We start from the raw sequence: 21,981 nt of genomic DNA on the forward strand, positions 1-21,981 counted from the left end.
TCAGATTTTAAATATATATATATATATATATATATATATATATATATATATATATATATGATTCAAGAGAGAAGAGAATCCATGCAATGAGAATCCAAAAAAGATAATACTCTTATCTTTGACTTAAGGAATTTATTGGAAGGACTTTAACAGGAAGAGATGAAAACTTGTTTTCCTCTTGCCTTTTTAAATCCCTTTGAAAAACTGAAAATCTAAGAATTCCTCTTTTGGATGTTTGCTAAGGATAGTAGTAAAACAGGAAATCTGGTTGCTTTTGAGTCAATGTCCATACACTAGATGTGAAGCCACATGCTTCTATGGTATACTGGGCAATGGTCATGTTTCAGGAAAAAGCAAAAGTTGCTTCTATATATCATGTATGTAACATTTATGTGCTTTCTTGTATGTTATGCTCTACTCATTCTACCCTACTGTATTTTCATACTTTTGACATGCAAAAAAATGTTTAAACTCTTATCACCAGAGAAGAGAACGATGTTATTTCCCTCACTGTTACCCCATCATTCTGTTTGCACCTATGAAGTAGTCTATGTGTAAATAACTATCAAGTGTGTGAGTGTGTGTGTGTATGTGTGTGTGTATGTGTGTTTGGTATAGAACAACTAATAAATTCATGTTTGATAAATTCTCATATGCTGATCTATGTGTATCACTGTAAATGTAATGCAGGGTCTGCTAATGGGAAAAAATGATGACTTTGGGGTCAAGAAAAATGAGATCTAATCCTAGTTCTACTAATTACTCTGTGTGTGACCTTATGCACATTACAAACTCACTAAACCTTAATTAGTTTATTATTGAAATACAGAAAATAATATATGAATGCTTATTCATTAAGAAAAAAAGGTGATAAATTGTAAATTGTTTTGAAATTTTGCAAGGACTATACAAATAAAAGTCATTATAATCATCTTTACTTACCATATGCATTTACTAATACAGTTAATGTTTTTAAAGTATCTACTCTGAACTAGATACTAAAGTTACTGGAAATATACAGTGTTTAAAGGCTAGACATGGTCCCTGTCCTCACAGAAGTTTCAATCTAGTGCACAAGATTGATTTGAATACATAATTAAAATGTGATCAAACGGTATGGCAGCATATAATTGAAACATATAGAGACGAGGACATACAGAGTTGGAACATATTGAATAAAGAGAGGCTACTTTCCCTTCTAATCTAAAATTTTTTAAAAGAGCAAGGAAATGTACCCTGTGCAAAGGCAGCCCTATTTCTGAAGGCCCTAGTAGAAGAAAGATCATGTAGTCCTAGAAATGCAAAGGAAGCCATGAATAAGAAGAGCAAAGAAAACAATGAGAAGAGTGGTACGTGGCCAGGCTGCACAGAGAGCTGGATGTGAGTGTGGAAGACAGCAGTCAGGCCAGAGGACCATATCATACTTTTAAGCTGCAATAAAGACTTTAGACTGTCTGGGGGGCAGAGAGGAATCATTGAAGTATTTGAAGCAAGAAGGTGACATAATAATGTTAGTGCTTTTAAAGGTCACTCCAGGTTCACTGTGGTGGAAGAACAATAGAAAGAGAGAGACAAGTACATATGCGAGAGAAAATAGTTTGAACTATGTTGCTAGGCAGTTGAAATGAATAAAAACAGACTTGAATCAGGATATGTTTAGGCTATTGAAGGATTAGGACTTGGTGATTGTTGGATGTGGGAAGTGAGGGAATGAGAAGAGTCAAGAACATTGCCAAGCTTTCCACCTTGAGAAACTAGGTGAACTGTATTGTCATTCACTGAGTCTGAGAGCACAGGAGGAGGAGGAGGAGGTTTGGGCAGAACAATAATTGCCAATGCTTAGTGAATGCTTAAAACTTGAAGACACAATTCTATGAGCTTGGTATGTACTCTGTTATCTTAGAGATGACTAAATTGATAGAGGTTAAATATGAGCTGAGAGTCACACAGCCAGGGAGTTGGCTTCAGTGTCCAAGGTCTTGACTATGATGATGGGCTCCATACCTTTGAAGAGCATCACTTCAATTTTGAACATATTATGTTTGAGATGCTCATAAAACACACAGTGGAAATGATGAGGGAAATAAATCTGAGTAGAAATTTGAGAAGCTTTATAGCCATCACTCATCAAAGTTAAATGAAAAGAGATGGGAAAGGTGAGTGAGATTGTAAAGATTGAAAGGGAGAGAGCGTACAATTAGAAGGGCAACAAGCCTAGCAAGGGAATAACTCTCTAGTACTATAAATGTCAATATTTGGTAGAGAAGATGGATCTTCTTAAAAGATTGAAATTGAGGAACCGAAGTGGAAGGATAAATGTCAGAAGATTGTGAAGTCAGGGGAGCCAAAGGAAGAGAGTGTTTCTGAAAGAAAATTATAATTTTCTGTCCAATGCTCCTAATAGGTCAAGTAAGAAGAGATTAAAAGTATGAAGGGGCTTAAAGGAAAACTTTCTTTTAAACATGAAAGTTAATCTCCCACCTTCCTTATTGATCTATACTTACAACCAAAATTCCACTAAACTAAAAGAAGTTTTAAAATGCATATACTCACAAGGAGAGACAAAATTGAAAAGAAGACACCAGGAGATAAGAGATTTCAACAAATCTTAAGAAGACAGGGAAAGAAGATGTAGTTTATATTCACGTATATAAAAAGTACATTGTCAGTTACATTATAAAGCACCCACAAAGGGATGTAAAAATTGATTTGCTTCATAGTCTTCCTTAGAGTCTTGGAGACAACAGGTACCAGACAAAGAACTGAGGAGACTTAGTACTGAAAATAGAAAAATCGACTTAAATCTTTATTTACAAAACTGCATAGCTCTTCCCAGTGAATTTAAGGTCTTTCTTCATCGCCAAAGAATTCAGAGACAAAGTGATAGGTAAGAAACAGATTTATTTAGATAGAAACACACTCCACAGACAGAGTGTGAGCCATCTTGGAAGGCAAGAGGCAAGAAGCCTCGAAATATGACATGGTTAGTTTTTATGGGCTGCATATTTCATAGGCTAATGAGTGGGAGGATTATTCCAATTACTTTGGGGAAGGGGCAGAGATTTCCAGGAATTCGGCTACCACCCACTTTTTGGCCTTTTATGGTCAGCCTTGTAACTGTCGTGGCACCTGTGGGAGTGTCATTTAACATGCTAATGTATTACAATGAGTGAATAATTATGCTCAAGGTCCACTGGAAGTTGAATCTTCCTCCATCTTGTACCTAGTTGGTTCTCACTAGTTTTCATCATGTACTATGGCTATGTCATTCTTTTAAAGGTTGTGCCCTGCCTCCTTCCCTCCTGTTTCATAGCTATGCCTCAGGCTGAAGACCAGAACATTCTTTGGCTTGCTGCCAATCGTCCTGCAGTGATACCTATTATGCATACAAAACTTCCAATTAGTTCTTTAGAAAGTCACTCTTCAATATTGAAGGACAGCCAGGGATCACCAGATATTTGTGGAAGACCCCTATCATGAAAAATAAAGATGAAAAGAAACAAACAGAAAATGGAACTCAGAAAAAATGCAAGGAGCAGGGGAAAAAGGCAAAAAAAAAGTCTATAGCTAATATCTTCTTAGAGAAATGAAATGATATGGCACCCTGAAATACAATCATGATACTGTTAAAAAGGAGAATGCATTTAGGAAGCAACAACCAATTTTTGGACAATAAAAATATGTTATCTAATAAAAGATAATACAGGAGATGTATTCAGAAGATGAAGTTGAGAAAATCTTCCAGAAAATAAAATAAAGAAACAAAGACATGGAAATTACAAGAGAAAAAATAATTAAATTACTGGACATTTCCTACTTTCAACTAATCAGGATTACAGGAAAAGAAAATAAAAAAAATGAAGAGGAGGAGGAAATCATCAATTAAATAATAACAGAAAATTTAACATAATTTAACGATAAAGGCTTCCAACGTGAAAGGGCCCATCTAGTACCCAGTACAATGGATAAAAACACATCAAAGTACATTGTCATGAAATTTCAAAATACTAAGAATAAAAGTTCTAAAATATTTTGGGAAAGGGGAAGGTGGGCGTAAAACAGGATTTTGAATAGTAATAGAGCTGGATTTCCTGACAACAACCTTAAAAGCTAGAAAATAATACTTTAAAAATTTCTTCGAATTTATAAAGAAAATTATTTTTGACCTAGAAGTATATATCCAGCCAAACCTTCAATTGTTTGTGGGTGAAATGAAATCATGTTCGTATATGCAGAGGTCTCAAAATTGTTCCTACTGTAGATTCTTTCTCAGTAAGTTACTGGATGTTATATTTCACCATTGGATGTTATAGTCCAATAAGTCTAGAAAGAAAAGACATGTGGTCCAGGAAATAGGAATAAAACAGAAGGAAATATAAAATTCACAGAATGACAGTGAAGAGAAATTCCAGGATCTCACACACACACACACACACACACACACACACACACACACACATATCAGGTCTAGAAAAGTGAAGTGACCACTCCAGACTGAAGCAGGAAGATATAGAGCCCCTAAAAGATTATTCCAGGGGGAAATATGCAGATTACACATTTTTCACTATATCAAGAGAAGAGGAGATAGTCAGGAAATTGAATTTATGAAAGACACATAGACAAACCAAACAAAGAAAAAACAAGCAATTTTTAAAGAAACAATAAGATGCAGAAGAAATAAAATGTGACTGAATTACAGTGATATTTATAGCTATAATAAAATAAGTACTATTCATTTAAAACAAAATTGCTATATATACTTTGGTTGGTTAGAAGTTCGTTGAAACTTTGTTAGAAGAAAGGTGAACTACCATGTTACATACTAGATATCTGCAAGGGAAAAATTATGGAGTAGCACTACAATCAAGTTACTTAGAAATTTAAGATGAAAAAAAGTTGAAAGCTATAATGTGTAGAGAGCATAAATCAGGAATGGAAGGAGTTCCCATTGAGAGATAGTCCATGAATCAGATACCAAAGTCATCAATGGGTTCTAGAGGTGGTAATGAATGATATGAAAAAGAGTAGAAAGATGTTACTACCAGGTAATGAGACCATCAAAGGAGCAGGACTTTTTTAGGATGAGAGAAGATTAATAATTTTTAGAGAGCAAGGGAGGATATCAATTCTACTTTCCAACCCTGAAGTGTTTAAGGTATGAGAAAATCAGCATGCTCCACTTTTAAAGGCTATAAGTGAACCATGTTTTAAGTTGAGACTATGAAGGCGAGGAAGCCTTCAGTGGAAAGGATCAATGAAGTTACTGATCATGACATAAGGCACAATTTCAGAATTTAGTGGGATTGAAGGAAAGAGAAGTTGGGTCAGGGGGAAAGCCCAGCACATTGTAAGAATGAGACAAGGGACCGGAAAGATGACTAGAAGAGGCTACGTTTCTGATCAACAAAAGGGAAAGCAGTCCTAAGTGAACTAAATTGCAAAAGTCTTAGTGGACAGTGGGCTCTCTGGCCAAATGGTTCAGGTCCAGGCCTGGATATTCTCTTTTTTCTCTTCATAATAAAAAAAATTGCAATGCAGCAACAGATGGGTATCAAGAAGTAGCTACAAGGTTCAGCACAAAATGGTGAGTGCAAGGAACTGGGCAAAAACAACATATGAACAATTGATTCCTCACCTGTGAGTCATAGAGACAGACAGGATACACACCTTGAGTCAGCTCGATGGCATCACAGCTGGGTAGTCAATGTGGCTACTAGTGATAAATTAAAAACCTGGGAATTTTTCAAGACTTCTCCCTCTCTCCACAGCACCCCTTCCACCTCTTATCTAATCCATTACCCACACTTTGGATTCTGCTTCTTAAATACCTTTCCAGTCTATCACTTCTCCCCATGCTCACTACAACTATCATAGTCTGAGCCATCATCACTTACCTTTACAACTGCAATAACCTCAACAAATATTAACTAGGTACCTAATATATGTCATAGATTTACTAGATGCATTTACTGGTTGCTTGATATGTGCTAGATCCCATGTAGAGATCAACCTACAATCAGGGCTTTCAAGGAAAGTCGAGTAAAATAAAAGTTACAAAACCTTGTGATTCAAGCTCCCAGAAATGAGAAGTGTAGGAGTTCAAGAGATAGAAAGTAATGGAGAGGAAAGACCATCTTCTTACTGTTTTAGTTAAACCTTCTAAAGATTACCATGTTCTTATAACCTTCTATAAGAGCTGACTCATGAACCTGTCCCAAAATATAATTTTATTAATTTCATAAGTAAAAGGAGGAATAAAAATGACTTTGGGCTGCACTTTCAACATCTCTTAAACATATTGTATTCATTTGCCTCCAAATTTGATTTAATCTAAGCCATTTCAAAACAAAATGCTATATTATTTTTGTGAACTATCACTACTTTCTGTTTCAGCAGTAAGTTTATGCTGATAAGTAAATCAAATCAATGACTAAAATGCGAGTTTCAAATTGATGCTCATTCAGTACTATTTCTGCAGATGGCAAACTGTGTACTATTATTGTGAATCCAAAGATGAATAAGACAAGATCCTCTCCTTCAAGAACTCACCCAGTACACAAGGAAATAGTACACATAATTAGGAAGCAATGTGATTTAGTGCCCTGGGAGCTCAGAGGAAGACGCTATTCATTTATCCTGGGGAGACATTCACAGAGATAGTGACATTTTAGTTAGAATGTAAAAATTTTCAAGCAAATTATCAGTATCTGTTGGTGGTTGTGGAGAGAGTCCCAAATGTATCCATCTATTCATTCATGAACTGATTTGTTCATTTTACATTTGTTATTGAATATCTACTATATGTCAAGAACCTATACAACTGTAAAAATGAACAAAACACAGTTACTACCCTCAATAGCCTTGCAGTCTAGGGAAAGAATGATATGAAAAACAGTAACTTTAATAAAGTGTTATAGATGCCATGATACCAATTTTGTGCAAGATTTCATGGCATTTGGGTCATTTTAACCTAGAAAAAGACATGCCAGGATGTCAGAACTTTCTGCCATGATTGTTTTCTCCCATTAAAATAAAAGAATTCACAGGGACCGATTCTTATTCTGAAGTGAATAACCAATACAACTGTAGCTCCAATAGGAGCTTTGTTCAATTCATCTCTCTATCCCCAGTACCTAGTTCAATGCTTGGAACATATTAGGTATTTAATAAATAATTATCGATTAATGGAATAAATTTGAGTCAAAAAGAGGATATCATAAACCTTATGAGTAAAACTTGACTATTTTGCAGAAATGAGAGAAATGTGGGTTTTTTTCAACAAATTCTGGAGGTTTCTGTTCTGCACTGCAATTTGTATAAAATTTAAAAAAAAAACATATTATCGTTCCATGTTTCAAGTGTGAGTGTAAGCATTGCACTAAGTCAGGATTGTATTCTGGCCCAGTTCTGCCATTCCAAAACTGTGTGATGATGGGATTCTGATCCTTTCTGAATCCATTTCTTTATTTGTTAAATGGGAATAAGAACGTGTCTTTACATACCTTGGAGAGCTGTTTAAGGATTAAATGATCTATTGAATGTGCATGTCTTATGTAAACTTCTTTACGGCCTTATATAATTATAAAATATACAACATAAGTAAATTTCTAAGCTTTAAATATTATAAGAATGCCTTCCAAATGCAGGTGGTTAAGCAGTTGGTTTGTTTTCTGTTTTTCTCTAGTGCAGTGCCTGGAGATGACCACCAAGCGGAAAATCATCGGCCGACTTGTGCCGTGCCGATGTTTCCGAGGTGAAGAAGAAATCATCTCAGTTTTAGATTACTCCCACTGCAGTCTTCAGCAGGTGCCAAAGGAGGTCTTTAACTTTGAACGGACATTAGAGGAACTTTACCTAGATGCCAATCAAATTGAAGAGCTACCAAAGGTAATTTTTGACAACCTAAAATATGTACTTCAAATGAGTATTTCATAACTCCAGAGACTTGGCATAATGATAATGCTAACTACAGCCTTCTATCTAGGTAATTGACAAATCATTCAAATTAATAACTTTTCCCAATATTCTCATTACCTTTTAATGCGACTCCATTTGCAACTTCATGTAATATGCCAATAACCAATTGAACTCCATTGAAATCATCATTTTATGTAATATGCCTTTTTATTTTAACTTAAGATGATCTCCAAGAAAATAACAGGTTGGTGGATTGAGATCAATAGCTTATGTTTAGAAAAGAAAGGGAAAATATGGTACCCTCTATTCCAGAACTGAAAATTTGTATGTTGTATGTTAAGGTGACATTGTTTTAAAGCCTTGAATTATATGTTACAAGTCTAAGAAATGCTTTTACATACACACACACACTCACACACACAAAGAGTCAAGTATACTATTATGAAAAACATGCTGTTATTTCTAGAATTTGAAATCTTTTGTTATTACAAACATCACTGAATTTATATGGCATATAATTTATAAATATAGTGTAGCTAAAATTTTTTAACTAATGTCAAACTTTACACACACATACACACACACTGCCATTATGTTATGCAAAGAAAATGTCTCCTGTGACCAGAAAACACTGGAGAGATTAGCTAAAGCAGACTAAGGCCACACAGCCGAAGGTTCAAAATCTAAATCATTGGATCCTATTGTTCACCTAAATAAATGACTCAGATTAAGTTGCTGGAATGACATTCAACCCTGAAGAACTTAATGGCCAAGAGGGGAAAAATGTCATGCAATACATTTCCATTGCTTACGCTAAAAAAAAATGCATGTTAAATATCCAAGAACCAGAAAAATATATCTCCCATCATAAAAACTAACTTAATATCAAAAGCAGAGTAAAATGTTCTGATGAAAAGGATTTTTGAATAATTGTTTTCATTTAGGATGATGCATTACAGTGTTTATATAACACTTCAGAGACAGGAACTATTTAATGTGTACTTCAAAACAAATATCCTTCATTTATGACAACCTGTGTGTATAGTGTCATCTTGAATCTTTGCCCAGGAGGGCTGAGTTAGACCTAAAAAAAATTTGGCCATATGGATTAACATCCATATTGCACATAAGTGGAGGCTGGACTGAAATGGGCTGTGTCTTCCTCCAGGCTATGAACTACTTGAGGGTAGAAGGAAAGAGCTTATTCATCTTAGATGAATCTTTCATTCTTATTCATCTTTGCCTCCCTTTACAGAAGGATTCATGGTGACCTTCACATAATGGATAATCAATCTATGTGTTGTTGCTGCTAGATGAAACACTGCAGAGAACTTCATGTACTACAGGACTTGATTAGTAGGGCTGTATAAGGTTAAGCAATTCATAAATGTGGCATTTAGCTCTAATTTAAGAAATTAAGCACGAAGTTTTGTGTTTTTTTAGGTCAGGTCAATCTAGAATTGCCAGATGAAATAAAAGACATCCAGTAGAGTTTAAATTTTAAACTAAAAAGCAGGCCATTTTTCAGTATAATTCCATCCCAAATATTGCATTGGATATACTTATACTAAAACACAAAACAGATTGTTATTTCTTTGAAATAAAAATTTAACTGGTCATTTTATATTTTTATTTACTAAATCTGGCAGCCCTAAGGCAATCCAGCCATTTAAAATCTTTTTCTAGATGCATGCAACAGAGTCTATAAGACAAATAGTAAAAACATGGTTAATTAATCAACTACATACTCATTTAATATCTACTCTGCAACACAGTATTTGAAGTTTTAGGGGGGTTATAATAGAAATAAATCTCAACCCTTGCTCTCAAGGATCTGACAACCTAATCACAGAGAAAACTGAAGCATTAGAGGTGAATACACAATAAAGTATAATCAGAGCCAAAGAACCAAATCCTGTGGTAGGGCTTATGTATAGAGAAGAGGTCCACTCTTGGAGGGGATGGGGAAGGGCCTGACCAAAAAGCACAGATGCAAAAACTAAGATGGAATATATGTAGAGGGGGAGGAGAGGAGCAGCAAAGCTGTGAAGATTCTGCAGCTGCAGGCGCAAGTGGGAGAGTGTTGACATATGTAGGTAAAGTAGGGAGAGCAGAGGGAACCCAGATTATGAAAGGTCTTGAGAGTTACACAGCATTGTTTGACTTGATGCATCAGGCAGAAAATGCCATTGGAGAGTTTTACATATCAAGTCAGTCACTAAGGGCGTAATGAAGAGAGCTTGGATTAACAATAAATAAAAATAATACAAGTGAACCGAGGATTTAATAACACTTTTGCAATGTATTAGAATTCAGGAGAAATTGTTATCTTTTGTTATTGGTATGCTTTATTTCAAAGACCTTTCACATAATCTCTCAAGGTTTCTTTGACTCCCAAAGTTCAATATTATTAGTTTCCTAAAACAGCCCTGTAAGTTCCTTTCTTCTAAAGTATCTGTTATTGAGATATGATCTAAATTATCTGACTTTGAGATTTTATTATAATAATACATGGATATAATTGTACATTATTAGAAAAATAGGTAAATTAAGAAACAAAAGGACTGACATATCAATTAGGGCTCATTATGTGTGTTTCAAGTAATACAAAACCCAATCCAAACTGATTTAAACAAGAAATAGGCTTGATTGGCTCACATAAGTGGAAAATGCATCTCAGAACAAGCTCCAGACTTGGTATGTTTCTATTTGCTTTGTGTGGGATCAGCTTTATTCTGAGGCTGGCTTTCTCTCATGGGGCAGAATGGCTAGAACTGTTCTAGTGTTCACGTCCACAGCATCCCAAATTAGACATTTTTGGCTTCTGAAAACTCTTTCTTTTTCTGAGAAGGACGAGAAGTGTCTCCCTCAGAATTCTTCAGTTAACTTGTCCTTAGGTCTCATTGACCTTAATTGTGTCACATGTTCATTGTCGATCCAGTCTATTTGCTATGGGATACACTATGTCAAGAAAAATGAGATTACTCTGATTGGGTTAAACAATGATGGGCCACCTCTGTGGAGTTGTGGTTACTGGCTGCAACACAAGGAAATGAGGTGGAAGAACTGTTGGAGAGATTACCACAATGTACACCACAAACAAAATGCTATAAAATCGCTGTTTTGCGAGGAAAAGTTCCTCTTAATCAAAGTTTGTAAGGACTTGTAGGCAAAGTATTGAGCCCTTAGGGGATTTAAACCTTTCAAAGTTAGATTAAGTGAAGTATTTTTTGTCTGCCATCTTATTTTACTGTTTTCTTGGTATTATTTTGACATTATTACCATTGTGATTTCAGATTTATTGAGTAATGAGATAACCATTTTTATTCTTGATATTACATTATGGCAAGAATTACCTTTTATACATTTTAAAAATTATTTTCATTCCGATATTTTATACTGAGAATGTTCTAGCTGGCCAAGAGTCTGTACTGTGCATTCTTATAAAGCAGGTAGAGAACAGAGTCAAGGTTAATGGCATTAGGAAAAGAATGTCAAGAGTGTGTTAGAAAAGATGCAAAAAATAGATATGAAAGAACAGGTAGTGTTTTGATTAGGAATAGTTCAATCTGTGTTGCTTAATTTTTTGTAGTAAAAGGTAAAAATACAAAATAACATGCTTTTCACAGAGTGATAGAAACCCACACAGCTTATAATTTAGTACTGCTTTGCTTGTTATTTGGAACTGGAAACTTAAAATTATACACAGAGTAAGAGACAATCACAGATGTATATTATATATGAAGTAATAGAGTGGGAAGACAAATGTGAAAAAGAAGAGCAATAAAGAGAAAACCTACAGAGAAACTTCTTGAAACTGAAGAGGAACTTTAAAAAAGATTAAAGAAATAATTTTGTTAAAGTCAATATGTGACCAAAATTGAAAGACACAGAGTGAATTTGGTAGAAGAGGTTAATTTATCCACGTATAAAAGAGGATGGGACTAAATCTGCAGTACTGTACTTACAAAGTTTTCCCCATATAAACTATCCAGATGTATTTTAGAGATTAAGAACTTAGGCTTTGGACTCAGACAAACCTGGGATTAGCTCCTAGCACTGCTAATTAGTTGGGAAGGTATTTTATTTTCTGAAAGCCTCAGTTTCTTCAGAAACTAGGAGAAACTGTTTAGCTGGGAAAATAATATCATCAACTCCTGGGATTAAACAGATAGATAGATAGATAGATAGATAAATAGATAGATACATAGGAGGGTAGGGTACTTGGTGTGATAATGTTTGTGGAGTACCTGAAATAGAAAAATAATAATAATTGGTATTTATCATTCTCCTCCCACAGATAAAGGAAATTCTCTATGTTAATTACCCGGGGTACAATAGTAAGATTTTGTAACATTTCAAGATAGTTCTGGGTATTGACTCTCTCAAAAAATGTTGTGGCATGATGTCATTTCTAACTGAAATCTCCAAAGACAGCTTCTAGAAAAACAACCCTCTGCCCATAGTGAGAGATAGGTTATTGACCCATATAGCTACACCTGCACATTTGTGAGGGCTAATACCACCACTTCCCCTGAGAATTTCCTTGATTCACAGAATCACGTTATGTCATTTTTGAGTAAATGCAACTTTGGAAATTATTTTATTTAAGCCCTCAATTATTATAATAAGCAAATCAAGGCCAGAAAAGTTAATTAACTTATCTTAGGCCACATGGGATATTAAATTCCTATCCAAAACTAACACCAAAGACTATGTGTTAGTTAGGATAGAATAGATTGTGCTACAGTAACAAGTCAAAATGTATCACTAAAGTTTTGCTTTGTGCCCCATGAGTGTTGCCAGGGACCACTGCTTTCCAAGATCCTATAACTAGAAATTAGTCCAACTTTCCCCCCAGTGCAGAAATGTCTACCTCTTATTTCTATTATAATAGTCATCCAACCTTTCCATGAACCTTTTTATTATGGAAGAAGTCACTCAATTAAGAAGTAGACCATTGTATTGTTGGAAAGTTCTGATTGTTAGAAAGTTCTGCAGTATGTTGATGGTATAGATCCATTCACCTATCTATCCATCTAAAACTTGGCTGGGCACTCAGAGTGCTACTAAGATTATTAAGGCCTGCCTTCCTTGGACGAGGAATTATGCTTCTGGCATTACTGCCTTGATCCTTAAAATATTTTAAAGGAATTCATAGAATTCCTTAGAGTTCTGTTTTGCCTTAGAGTTCTGTTTTCCAAGACAAGTTTCCAAGTTCCTTAGACCGCTTTTCAAGGACATGCTTCCCAGATGCTTCATCATCTTAACAATATTATGTCTAGTGTAGAATATTGTCAGTGAGCTAAGAGATGCTAGGGAAAAAAAGCACCTGCATATCTGCAGTTGCTTCTTCTGGGAAGAAAACAGACATTGAGAAGCCAGGTACCAGGCAAGGGCTACCGAAAAACACTTGCATGGTGCTCACGATTCTGTGTTGACCACTCATGCAGGGCTGTTTAGCTAAGACATTGATCATCCAATATAAAACAGACAAAAATTTATCAAAGAGGGACATTTTAGACTGGTGAAAATTTTGTCATGGCTTGGATCCAGTCATTGACCATGAAATGGAAGAAATCCCTACGGACTCTTAAGAAAATAAATAAGCAAAAAAAAAAAAAAAAAAAACACAAAACAAACAAAAAAAAACCGCACCTGAATCATTTGCCAGCAGCCAGCAGGTAAAATAGAGCTCCAAGTTAATGACCAATGAACGGGTTCTGACAACTATATTGGAGTTGTTTGTGCCGAGCCTACACATAAAAGCCAAGCAAGCTTTCCACTCAGAGATTTGGTCCCCACTCTTTCCTCTGCTAGCGCTGCTCTTCCACATGGCCTGCTGCTTCATTTCCTTCAGGTCTTTGCTCAAGTATCACCTTCCTAGAGAAGCTTTACCCATTATCTTACACAAAATAACAATGCCCACCATTGCCACTTACTCCCCCAACAAAACTTTAGGCTTAATTATATCTCTAGAAGATTTCGAGTACAATTCAATAGTGTTAACCAGTAGTAAGATACTGTGAAATAAGTTTTCATTGTTATAAAATATCAGCATAGCTCCCTCTGAAACAATGTGTATTATTTTGCAGAGTAAGCCCTCTGACAGTGGCCAGAGGTAAGGAAGGACAGGAAATGTGGGCACATATCTGCAGAGAACAGAGAAAATCAAACTCTCTCATTTAATTTGGTTTTTTTCTTTTTCTTAAGTTTTGATGCTGATTCTTGGGGTTGAAGTGAGGTGAGATAATTTTTGTGGCTCCTCCATAATCCACTACTTAATATAGTACACTCTGCATTTTTTCTTACTCCCAAACTCTAAGTATTTTATCCATATAAAATAGAGCTTCAACATAATATTTTCCCAAGTTAAGGAATGTGCTCTTTGACTCTAGAAGCAGTCAAAGGATAGATGTCAAAGAACATACTTTTACATGTATCGTGGTAGAGGGTGGAAAAATCCCTCTAAAATTCCTTTCACACTTAACGTTTTGTGATTCACTCATCTGAGATTCATTTTAAATAGATAAAAATGATGAACAGTATAAGGAAGTATTCTGACAAACAGAGTAGTGACTGTAGTTACTGGTTATTATCACAGAAGTACTACAGTAGACGTAAGTTCTGAAGAGAGAAGACCTAGGTTTAACACAAGTTCTGAAATGAGCTCATCATATGACTTCAGACATCTTACTTAACCCCTTTGAACCTTAGCTTCCTCTTCTGCATTAGATGCTAACAAATTTATTTCTGCCCATCTCCTAGGATCACAGTGAGCACCAAATAATATAAAGTACATGAAAGCCCTATAAAAATGGCAAAGTGATATATAACTCTTGAACTAAGAGAAATAGCTTATTTTGATAAGAAAGGGCATATATTTAATGAAGTTGATTGGCTTCTTTAACATAAATTTAGACAAATACCATACTACAATAACAAGAAAATGTTAATTGGTCAACAAATGGCTATGATTTACTATTTAATATGGATTTACAGTTGTGTCAGTTTTTGTTTTTATTTATTTTTTATTATAGGCCATAAAAAGGTATGGTAAAGATGAACATCTATTCAAAATATATCTCAGGCTTAAAATCAATAGGAGCCTGAAGATCTTTACATGAAAAAAAAAAGGGTAGAAACCAAGAGAGCTCTGAGTTGCTGCACAGAATTCACAGCACAATGACAGTACGGACCACACACTGCTGCTCTTGTGAGGAGTGTACCTCCAAACACCCCCATGTAACCATGACATTTATTCAAGATTCAAATTCCAGATGCCTCCCAAAATATTATTATACAATTAAGGATGCTCTTAAAAAGAAGGTTGAGGTTCTAATGGAAAAAAGGAAATGGCTTCCAGACAAGCCAAACAAAAACAAAGTGTCCTCCAGTATTCTACACATCATATATCTGCAATTTTATTGATTCTTTCTTCTTTTAATTCACTGATGTCTGCTACTTAGAATTTGGGAGCCTGAAGCCATGTTTTTCTTACAACTTTAAATAAAATTGTTTGAAATCAAGAGCACTTGCTTATTTTGTGAGAAGTCTAATGACATCAAAGGAACCAGAGAAGAAATATTTTAGGGGTACAAATTCTGAGTTGCTTGTTCATAATTATGATTTGTTTATCAAAGCTTGAATGATCATTGATTATTTTTTTCTTCTACTCAAGAGGAATCTTTCAAAATAAAAGAAACTACTTGAATCACTATAGCTGCTGATTAAACAATTGTCATGTGTAAAAAATATGAAAAACTTTGCTCTAGATTAAACATGGGCTAAATTTGCAAATGTAGAGTATAAAAGCTGCCACTTCTTTAATAAAATTGCCTCATTTTTAAAAACAACTTTCACATTAACAGATAATTCCTTAAGTGTTTGTCTTGTAGAAACATAGAATTGTCTATAACCATGGCATGTTACATAAGTAGCTCCACATATATCTATGGAGGGCTCTCTGAAGATCCAATAAAGGTGAAAACAATGGCCTTTTCCAACTCTCTCACTCCCTCAAAGGTGTTCAGTGTGCACAGTGTGAATTTACTCTGTCCTCCAGCGCCAAAGGTATAGAATTCATCTGAATATGATTAAAAACAATGTCCAAAATAAAACTGTCACATGAGTGATGCATAAATAATCAAAATCTGACTCTGTTTAATCTCTTGCCTGAAAAGTCTTTATCCAAATCTGTTCTTTTATTGCAATCATTTTGGCATTCAAATGCGTAGGTTTTTTTTTTTTTCAATAAATAAATAATGTAGATGGACTCTCTAGGGGTCCAAAGGAAAGTAAGATGAAGGACAAATTTGTAAAAAACATTGTTTATATGTGGAAAATTTTAGATATTTTTTTCTTACTCAGATTTCTATTTTTGTTTACAATGTTCTTTTGTTTCAAAAGTTGATAGTACCAACAACTCTTTATTATGTGTGTCAGTGAGAAACTGGGACTTCTATAGTAGCCCAGTCAGTTTTTGAACTGTTTTATCTTCCAGCTAAAGACTTACTCATCCCATCATTTATTACTAACCTTTACCCAAATATCAAATCTCACTGAAATTTCAATGAGAATGAAACTCATTTGCTAATTTTTACTGCCAGTTTTGGGGAAATTATATAAAAAATAAATTTTAGGTAAAATATATCCATTGATTTGTTCATTCATTCAACAAACCTTTCTTGAGTATCAAATATGTGTAGACAACTCTTCTAGCGCTGGAGATACATTATTGAGCAAGATCAACAACTTCCTGTTCTCACAAAAGTTACATTGCTGCAAAAAATGAATGAAAATAATATTTAAGAGAAAATGTTAGATAATGGCAAGTATCATGATGAAATTAAAGCAAGGAAATTGCTGAGAGACTACTTTAGGTTGAGAGGACAGTAAATGCCTCTCTAAGGAGTGACCTTTTATGTTGTGCTTTGGATGACAAGGGGAATCCTCCATGCAGATCTGAGAAAGAGCATTCCAGACAGAGGAAATACTCTAGGGTAGGAATAAGTGAGGCATGTTCAAAGAACAGAAAGAAGATGGATGTGTAATGAATGAAGAGAAAGCTGTATAAGGTGCAGTAGGAGATGTAGGTAGACAGCAGGGCTAAATCCTGTAAGTTCAAGCAAGCCAGGAAAGGGCTTAAGATTTTATCCAAAGTGAGATAGGGGACCACTGAAGAATTTTTTTAATGGTGATAGTAAATAACTTATATATATATATTTTAAAATACCACTTTGGGTGCAATGTGGGAATACATTGTGGTAAGTTAAGAGTGGAAGCAAGGAGATTAGAGGCTACAGTAGTTATATGGGTGAGAAGTTAGTAGTTTCAACTAGATTGGTGGTAGTGAAGAAAATAGAAGCATGCTCTGTAGGTAAAGTTAATAGGATTTGCTATTAGAATGGATTTGGGAGATAGGAGATTAAAGCCTAAAAAGGGATTTAGAAAGAGTTTCCATTGATAAATTAGGAAAGCAAGGAGAGAAAGTGTTGCTATGGATATTGGAGGAACCCATGTGCTATTGTCATGGAAGCTAAGAACAGAGATGTTTTAAGAGAAGAAATTGACTTAGATCAGAAGAGGTACCATTGTATTTGCTAGTATAGAAGTAGTTGGTGACCTTGATAGGAATAGTTGGGTGGAAACCCAATGAAATGGCTTGAAGAGACAATGGTGGATATATATATATATGATATATAGATCTCTCTTAAGAGGTTTTGCAAGAGAAAGAAGAGAAATGAGACAAGCTAGAGATAAGTTTCAGGTCAAAATAATCTTTGTTTATTTGCTTTTTAAGATCAATGACATTAAAGCACATTTGTACACTAATGAGAATAAATTAAAAGAAAGGGGGGAGAAACTAAATGAAGGAAATTTATGGGATAATTATATGAGCAAAGTCCTGAATGCAAAAGGACACAGGATTCACAGAATGCATGAAGGGGTTGCCTTTGAGAGGAACAGGCACATTTCATCCATTTTAATAAGAGAGAAGAAAGAAAATATGGGTACAGATGATGATGGTTGGTAGGACTTAAGGGACATGATAGATATTGAAATTTAATTCAAATGATAATGGTTTCAATATGTTAGAGAAATACTGGAATCAGTGAGCCAAGAAGATGACAGGTGGCGATCCTACTGTGAGCTGAGAGCATGGGAGAATGAGGTATGTGAAGCTTAGGGTTACAGAGGAATATAATTTACAAATGAATTAAGGTTCCTAAGTATATAAATTACCTCTATTTTGTGAAGTTTTTCCTTGAAGTGGCAGGTAGTTGAGAAACAGATGCAAAAGCCAAGTTCCTCTAAACTCATATTAGCTCATATGCCTGGACCTGTGTATTAGCAGTAGAAAAGGAAAAGAAGACAGATGGAAGAGGTGAGAAAAGAGCAGAAGACAGGAAATTCAACATTTATTGAGCATCTGCTCTGTGCTAGGCACTTCATATGAAGTAGCTCTTTTGTCCTTAGAGCAACTCTGACAAATAAGTTTTGTTATCCTAATTTTAAGTCCAAGGACACTGAAGCACAATGAGTTTAAAAAAATTTACCAAATGTTATACAATTAGAAAAAGGCAAAGTCCATATAATAGAAACTATGGACTAGCAATAGAATGTTACTCCAAATCTCATGTCCTTTCCACTTGACTAATCTGAAAAAAAGACCTTCCTTCTAGAATTTAGCATTTGTCTAGACTGGAGGATAAACAAGAAGGAGGAATCAAGGATGATATGATTTTCAAGCTAGAGAACTGATACAATTAAAATGATTTTAAAAATGATATTATTAAAAATATATTGGAAGGGGCTATTGTGCACAAAAACATGACAAATTCTGCTTTAGATGCAAAATGTGAGCTATCAGCCGAGCATTCTCACAAAGACCCCAAAAGATGCTGAGAGATCTCAAACTGAGCCTCATCAGAGCAGGGCTGACAATACAAACCTATCTTTGCAGCCATGTTTTGTTTGGCCTATTTTTGAAAATGAGCTGTAGCCAACTTGTAAAATACCAACTTTTACAAAAAAAGTCCAGATTCCTGGCCTCTATTTAAAAAAAAAAAAAAAAGGAAGATCTGGTGGTGTCCATATGCTCAATTGGTAGCAGTTAGGTGGGACTTAGTGTCTCATATCAATAGGCTCTTTTGATTGAGCAGATCTAGTTTGCCACAGATCCCACTCAGGCTGCCCCCAGCAATGAAGTTACCCATCTAGATCCTATAGGAAATTGAGTTTGCAACCGAGTATGTATATTCATTAATTTCTTCATGAAAAAATACTTACTATGTGCCAGATACTTGCTAGTCACTAGGAAAATAATGACTGAATGGATTTAGGTACTCTTTAGCAAGAAAAACAGACATTGAACAAGTAATTGCATCAAGTATGTTGCATGCTGTCTACTATGATGGGTGGGAAACAATGGGTGTTTTGGAAACATTCAGTGGAGTTCCCCCTGAGGAATATCATTGCAACTAAGACAAAGATAGGTAAGAAACTGTAGGTTAAGTATTGCTTAAATATGTAGTGCAAAAGAGACAATGGGAGAAATGAGGCTGGAGAAATTGTAGAGGCCTTCCATGCTAAGATATGGAGTTTGAATTTTATACTGAAATTTGTGGAAATTCATTTAAAGTTTTACCTGGGTAGTAGCAAGATCAGATATATATATATTTTAGAAAGATAGTTCTAGCTGCACTAAGAATAGACATAAAAGTTTAAGCCCAGAGGCGAGGAGACCAGTTAGGCAGAGCTTGTAGGAATCTGAGAGGTGATGGTGTCCTGGCCCAGGGTAATGACCCTAAAGATTACACAATGGACACAGATTGGAGAGGATTTGGGGAGGCAGAATTTACTGGGTTTGGTCATCTGTTTGATATCTTGATTTCTGGGTAAGGATAAAAATGAGTCACAGGTGACTCCCAGTTTTCTACTAGAGGATGTGAGAGTGAACCAAAAGAAGGAAGGTATGAGATCCAGGAAACCAGAGCCCAATTCAGTGGAGTAGCAAATGAGTATCTGTGGAAGCCATGTGTGCATCACAGTGACAGAGCTATCTGCCCATACTGGAGCTGGCTATACTGGGTGCAGGAGTGAGGTCCTCCAGAATAAAATGTGGGCCTAGCAAAATCTGATGTGCTTTAGCATTTTGAAATATTACTCTTGGGCATTTGGCAGAGCTGCTGGAGCATTTGGAAACAATTAAAGATATATGCATAGAAAACCAAGCAAATAAAAAGTGAAGAAACTTCAAGGGAAACAAATTTTTATGAGTAAAAAACAAACGCAATGTGCAAACAAACATTACTGATTTAACTAAAAATTCAGATGTAAGTATACTGAAAAGATGAAGAAAAAGAGAGTGATGGTGGAGGTGGCAAAGTGATATGACTTTTCAACTGCAATATCTGAAATAAATAGACAATGTCTGCAATTGATAAACAAGTAAAAACGCATTGTGTTCTCTAGAAATACAGATGAAAATACAAGAAATAGTATCTTAAACAGTTTAAAGCAACTACCTTTAGAGGAGGAATAATAAGATGCAAATGATAAGATGCAACAAATTGATATAATGCTTTTATAAAAATAAAAATTAATTTCAAAATAATAAAAAGAAAAATAAGAGAATTGAGCTGGAATAGAAGTAGCACCAGGGGTTAACCTTTTGGCAGCATTGACCAAATCTGACCATATTATGGTACTTTCTTTTGAAAATGATCCATAAGACACATTGGTAAATGTCTGATGCTCAAGTAAATTATAAGGTATCATTTGAGCAAGTTAAATGACATAAAAAATGAAAATGTAAATTTATAAAGGAGGGTCAATATCTGCTATCTATTCTTTTCAATTGTTCTTATAATAGTTAACTGATTAATACAGGTTTTAGTATTATTCATTTCCCAGCTACATCCTTAGTATATGAAGTGGTTCTAAATCAGAGAGAGCATTCTACTAATGCAGCAATTTGGACTCCCAGAATGAAATTGGCCTTTAGGAAATTGATGGAGGATTATTTCTCTAGTGTATTTTTTAAGTGTTTCTTTTTTTTTCTAAATTTGCTTCATTTTTATTTGTTTGGTTTTCTATATATTGATCCTCTAAATTTCTAGAGAAATAATTTCTCTAGAGTGTTTATGAGGCTTAGAAAAATTTCATGATCCAATTCTTGACCAGGGACTCCTGAGAAGTCAGGCTATTCTCAACTTGATATAGAAACATGGGATTATGTCAGTGTGATTACAATGAAGCTGACCTAACATAAAACTGACCTATAGTAATATGTAAAAATCAACATGTGAACATTTGCTTCCAAAAATTAATACAGATATGTTAGCATCTACTATAGCATACATGTAGCACATTTTTCTAGGTTGACAATTAAGTAAAATATTTCTAAGAGAGAAAAGTGAATATGTTATGGAATCAAACACAAAATTCATCTGAATTATGAAGACAAAAAATTGTTTTGGTTGTATTCTGTTGTTAGAGGTGCTGAGGTAGATGGTGAAGAGGCCTTTGACTAGACTCCACAGATAGTGAACAGTCAGGTGCTGAGTGGTGATGGAAAAGAAGAGAAGCCAAGGATATGAATAATGTAAGCTCACAGTTTTTGCTGGCTGGATGGTATATTTAACTTCAAAGGTCAGCTCCAAAATTTCACTAGAACTCTAGTTGCTGAGATGAAGAGCAATTAGCAGTTAAATGTCTGGTGTAGTGGAAAGCTGTAGAGGTTTAGAATCAGGCAGATTTAAATTTGAATTTGAGTTTGGGGAAGGTTTTCAATCTCAGTTTCTTCCCCATCTAGGAGATACCATCTACCTTGTTGGACTGTTTTACCTACATCTTATTTTTGTTAACTATTGACTTTGTGGTAATTTTTCTTCATTGTTATAGATTAAATAACATAACGTATGTGAAGTGTGAGTATGGGGCCTGGCAAAGCATAAAACCTTCAACAAATGTTGACGATTTTTATGAGCTGTAATACCATAAAGAAAACCAAAAAGTTGACCTTCTTCTATAAAATGAGAAATGATAGTATCACTTTGC

At 34.9% G+C, this 21,981-nt stretch overlaps 1 protein-coding gene across 2 annotated transcripts in view; it reads left to right on the plus strand.

The window, feature by feature from the left end:
• Positions 1–21,981, plus strand: part of LRRC7 (leucine rich repeat containing 7) — a gene marked incomplete at its 3' end in the record, with an annotated part of 502,056 nt that overhangs the window by 170,353 nt on the left and 309,722 nt on the right. For both annotated transcript variants that reach the window (XM_082614056.1, XM_082614055.1), the window contains exon 3: positions 7,685–7,887. In XM_082614056.1, the coding sequence (XP_082470182.1) occupies positions 7,685–7,887 (203 nt within the window). The remainder of the gene's footprint in view (positions 1–7,684; positions 7,888–21,981) is intronic.

The sequence above is a fragment of the Mesoplodon mirus genome, assembly GCF_964341445.2.
Source record: "Mesoplodon mirus genome assembly, chromosome: 3".
In the NCBI taxonomy this organism is placed as follows: Eukaryota; Metazoa; Chordata; class Mammalia; order Artiodactyla; family Ziphiidae; genus Mesoplodon; species Mesoplodon mirus.